The sequence below is a fragment of the Uranotaenia lowii genome, unplaced genomic scaffold (assembly GCF_029784155.1).
Source record: "Uranotaenia lowii strain MFRU-FL unplaced genomic scaffold, ASM2978415v1 HiC_scaffold_981, whole genome shotgun sequence".
NCBI lineage: Eukaryota > Metazoa > Arthropoda > Insecta > Diptera > Culicidae > Uranotaenia > Uranotaenia lowii.
Genome location: NW_026598957.1, coordinates 1 through 5,187, shown reverse-complemented (window position 1 = coordinate 5,187; position 5,187 = coordinate 1). Strand labels below are relative to the sequence as shown.

At 41.0% G+C, this 5,187-nt stretch overlaps 1 protein-coding gene across 1 annotated transcript; it reads left to right on the top strand.

Annotated features, from left to right (window-relative positions):
• Positions 1–201: 201 nt before the first annotated feature.
• Positions 202–5,181, top strand: LOC129761023 (galactosylgalactosylxylosylprotein 3-beta-glucuronosyltransferase P-like). Its single transcript, XM_055758725.1, has 5 exons — positions 202–486; positions 2,642–2,867; positions 3,065–3,219; positions 4,514–4,804; positions 4,864–5,181. Exons 1-5 carry the CDS (start codon positions 202–204, stop codon positions 4,969–4,971), a joined length of 1,065 nt encoding a protein of 354 aa, XP_055614700.1. The 3' UTR covers positions 4,972–5,181.
• The last annotated feature ends 6 nt before the right edge of the window (positions 5,182–5,187 follow it).

The following is a 5,187-nucleotide window of genomic DNA, read 5'->3' as shown; positions in this document are numbered from 1 at the left end:
CCGCCAACAGGTTTTTAAGCGAAATGTGAAGAACGAAGTGGCTGATGATCAAGCAAGCCTTGAAATAGTTAGATAATAAGTTTGAGAGGAAATAAAATTTAGTCTATGTCCAACATCGAAACAAGTTATTTCTCTTCGATCTACTGTCTAGTCCAATGGGCTTTCGACTACTGCAAATAGTATTCTAGAAGATTGTTAAGGATGGACGGAAATCGGTTCAGTATTGAAAAGCTGATGAGCGGAGGATACGAGTCCTGGAGGTTAAAGTCCGAGATGCTCCTGATTCGAGAGAACCTTTGGAGATTTGAGAGCGGCGTTGCAACGGAACCTACTACGGATGCCTGCAACGAAGGCGATGTGAAGGCAAGGACAACCAGAGCACTTCTGGTGGAAGATAGCCAACACCCCGTTATCAGGAACTGCAAAACTTCAAAGGCTGCGTGGGAGACATTGAAGCATTATTCACCAGAATCAGATGATGTCCTCGTAATATTCAATCCTGAAAAAGATCTGCCGTTCCAAATTCAAGAAGAATAACTTACTTACTTAATGTTCCTGCGCCGACCCTCCGGTGCATAGGGCCGTGGTAAAAGACCTCCACTGTTGACGATCCGGAGCCAGCGTCTTCACCTGGTCCCAGTCAAGATTCTCGTCGACAGTTCGGATTTCAGCGGCTAGGCTTCGCCGCCAAGAGTTTCTGGGTCTGCCTCTTCTTCGATGACCTTCTGGATTCCAATCAAGCGCCTCTCTGCAAATCTCGTTTTCATCTCTTCGCAGCGTGTGCCCAATCCATCTCCACTTACGTTCCCGAATCTCGATTTCTAGCGCCCTTTGATGACACCGGTGATGTAGTTCCTCATTCGAGATGTTTCGGAGACTTGCAAACGCAAATCGGGCTTTTCTGATCCGGGTTTCGATGTTTTTCCTGATACCACCATCAGGCGTTATCTTGCTACCAAGATACTGGAAGCACTCCACTTTCTCAACCTGTTGCCCAGCTACCATGAAACTGGAGGGATTTCCTGTGTTGATTTCCTTAGACTTGGTCTTTCCGACATTAACTTTGAGACCTGCTGCCTTGGAGCTTTCGGTGAGGTCGTCGAGTTTGTTCTGCATATCCTGTTGTGTTTGGGCGAGCAAAACAATATCGTCAGCCAGGTCAAGGTCGTTCAGTTACACGACGATTATGTCAGCCAATCAGCGACACGCAATAGCAGGTAGCAGCCAACTACCAGCGACGAAAAATAGCCGGCTACCAACAACAATAACAGCAGACGACAGTCGACACCAGCAGAAGAGAGTCCTGGAATTCGTTCATTTGTCCCAGTATGATTCGTAGCGTTGTGATGTGGTCCACACATGATTGTCAGGATCGGAATCCAGCTTGTTGCCATCGGAGTGTAGCGTCGATTTTCTCCTGGATCCTGTTCAGGATCACTTTGCAGAGTACTTTGAGAACTGTACAGATCAAAGTTATGCCTCGCCAGTTACCGCACTCGATCAGGTCTCCTTTCTTCGGAACCTTTACGAGGATATCTTACATCCAGTCGGCCGGGAATGTTGCAGTATCCCAGATGTTAGCGAAAAGACGGTGCAACATTTGTGCTGACAGGGCAGAGTCGGTTTTCAGCATTTCAGCAAGGATGCAATCGATCCCAGGCGCTTTGTTCGTTTTCATGCTTTTGGTTGCCGCTTCTTTTTCAGCCAGTGAGGGCGCTTCCGAGTTTACGCCAATCATGCGACTTACAGTTGGCGCTACGAGCTGCGGATTCCGTTTGCCATCGCTATTTGTGACTCGTAGGAGTTTTTCGAAATGCTCAGTCCATCGTTTAAGCTGATCTGTTTGATCGGTCTATAATTTGTCTCTCCGATCATCTACCATCCTTTAGGTTTCATCCGACATACATTCACTTCTTCTTCCACAGACTTTACCAAGAGTACCATGGCTCGTCGTGATAAAGGCATTCTTGATTCTACACCACTGTTCTTCGACTGTTCCGCCTGTCGGCAGTACCGAGGCTCGGGATTCAAGCTGTTCAACGTATGCCCTTTTCACATCTGGATTCTCCAACCGGCGGACGTTGTATCGACATCCGACTTTCTCCTCTCGCCGCTGGACACGCGTGACTTTCAGTCGTATCTCACCAAGGACGAGGTGATGGTCAGATGCAATGTCTGCGCTTCGTTTGTTGCGGACATCAAGAAGGCTCCTTCTACATTTTCGGCTGATGCAGATGTGGTCAATTTAATTTTCTGTTCGACCATCTCGGGATACCCAAATGACCCTATGTGCTGGTCGATGGAGTTGGGAAATTCCCCTGCTTTTTAATTTTTTTCAGTAAGATATTTTGTTAACACCTAAACCGTCCACTCTTGTCACTGGTTGTACAAGAAGTGAAACATGAGACCGAATAAACATACAGGAATGGTAAATAAACTATGTTGCCATCAATGAATGAATTCTCTAGGATTACTATGATTCGTACCTTAGTACAAAACATAACATTTCTTTTCATAAATCTATAAGAGCTTCCTCTGAAGTTACTTTCATTATTTCCTTTACCACGCAATTGAACGTAAACTAAAGCAATCTTTTAAATGAAGCCCTCATCAATCCTTTTGATTCTAATTCTTACCACAGAGCCACATTCCTCCGTTTCCGGTAGACACCAAGGTGCTGCCACCGTTATACATCATCACGCCTACCTACAGGCGACCGGAACAGCTAGCCGAAATCACCCGGCTCGGCTACACCCTGAAGCACGTGCAGAACCTCTTCTGGCTTATCGTGGAAGATGCGGACAAGCGGACGGAATCCGTGACCAGGCTTCTCCGGCAGATAAACGTTCCCTTCGTCCATCTCACGGGTAAGTAGTAGTTTGTCTTAACTAGTCGTTTTAACTTTCTCCTTTAGATTTATGATCAATCAACATTTTTAAGCCTCATTTTGAGGGTTAAAACCCCGTCCCAAAACAATTAAACTCGCTTCTCTCACATCCTTTCGCAGTTTTAAAACTTAATCTGTTGTAACCCTCTTGCCCTTTTTCGTTAATCATTCATTCAGCTCCCATGCCGGCCAAATATCGTAAGCTTAAGGTGAAACCACGAGGCGTGTCCAACCGGAACCGGGGGCTGCAATGGATCCGGGCCAACGCCACCGATGGGGTGCTGTACTTCGCCGACGACGATAACACCTACAATTTGGAAATCTTCGAGCAGGTTGGTATTTGATACTGAAAATTTTATTGCTTTTCTAGTAATGATACATGTTTAGATTTGGTGAGAACATAAAATTTTATGGCGTTCTTCAGTCGGTATTTTTGGAGCCCTTCAAAACTTCAAGGGCATTCATTGCAGCAGCCAGCATTGAAAAAAACTTTTTTTTGACAATTTTGGCAATTTTGACAATTTTGACAATTTTGACAATTTTGACAATTTTCTTAATTTTGACAATTTTCACAATTTTGACAATTTTGACAGTTTTGACAATTTTTGACAATTTTGACATTTTTGACAATTTTGACAATTTTGACAATTTGACAATTTTGACAATTTTGACAATTTTGACAATTTTGACAATTTTGACAATTTTGACAATTTTGACAATTTTGACAATTTTGACAATTTTGACAATTTTGACAATTTTGACAATTTTGACAATTTTGACAATTTTTGACAATTTTGACAATTTTGACAATTTTAACAATTTTGGCAATTTTGGCAATTTTGACAATTTTGACAATTTTGACAATTTTGACAATTTTGACAATTTTGACAATTTTGACAATTTTGACAATTTTGACAATTTTGACAATTTTGACAATTTTGACAATTTTGACAATTTTGACCATTTTGACAATTTTGACAATTTTGACAATTTTGACAATTTTGACAATTTTGACAATTTTGACAATTTTGATAATTTTGACAATTTTGACAATTTTGACAATTTTGACAATTTTGACAATTTTGACAATTTTGACAATTTTGACAATTTTGACAATTTTGACAATTTTGACAATTTTGACAATTTTGACAATTTTGACAATTTTGACAATTTTGACAATTTTGACAATTTTGACAATTTTGACAATTTTGACAATTTTGACAATTTTGACAATTTTGACAATTTTGACAATTTTGACAATTTTGACAATTTTGACAATTTTGACAATTTTGACAATTTTGACAATTTTGCATTTTAGTCAGCAAAGGATTTCTTTTTAAAATCAATTTCGAAATGGATTTTCTGTGGAAATGACAATTTTATTTATGTAATAAAAATTCTGAGAAATTCTTAAACCATTTTGTGAAATTACAAAAATTCTTTCCGGAAAAATGTCGACTTTTAGTTTGGTTTGATTTGGCAGCTAACCGTAGGATCGAAAACTTCGCATTAAGCCTGCTGGCAAGCCAAGCTAATAGTACTTTTCAAATCTTTTACATATCCAGATCGTTTTAAAAAGCTGAACTCAACTATTGTAACTTCCTGAAAATTTTTTTTCTTCAACAGATGCGACACATCCGGAAGGTGGCCATGTGGCCGGTGGGGCTGATTTCGAAGTACGGCGTCAGCAGTCCCATAGTAGTGAATGGAACCATCACCGGGTTCTACGATGGATGGATCGGTGGCCGGAAGTATCCGATCGATATGGCTGGTTTTGCCGTCAGTGTCCGGTTCCTGTTGAAACGACCCAAGGCTGAGATGCCCTTCAAGGCCGGCTACGAAGAAGATGGCTTCCTGAGAAGCTTAGATCCGCTGGATCTGAAGGAAATCGAACTGTTGGCGTCTAATTGCACCGAGGTAAGATTTTTTTGGTAAAGTTTTATCTATGTGATACTGCAACTTTTCCACTTTTTCAGATACTAACGTGGCATACTCAATCAAAGAAAAATCCCCCGGCACTTCAGCTGAACAAGACGAAGTACGGATCAACGAACCTGGTGAAGCTAACCCAAATACTAGTTTAAGAGGATTCAAATGCAAGGAATTGCGGGAGAATGTCACCAGATTTAATTTAAACCAGGGGAATTGCAATAACTCTGAATGCCACATTGAGAATTGAATGTCGAAGTAAACATAAGATCGACATCTTACAGGTGCTATTTTAAAAAGAATTCAATCGAAAAAGTATCAATCATAAACGCACTTACTCTTTTAAAGCCCAAATTCTTTTCCAACGCTGC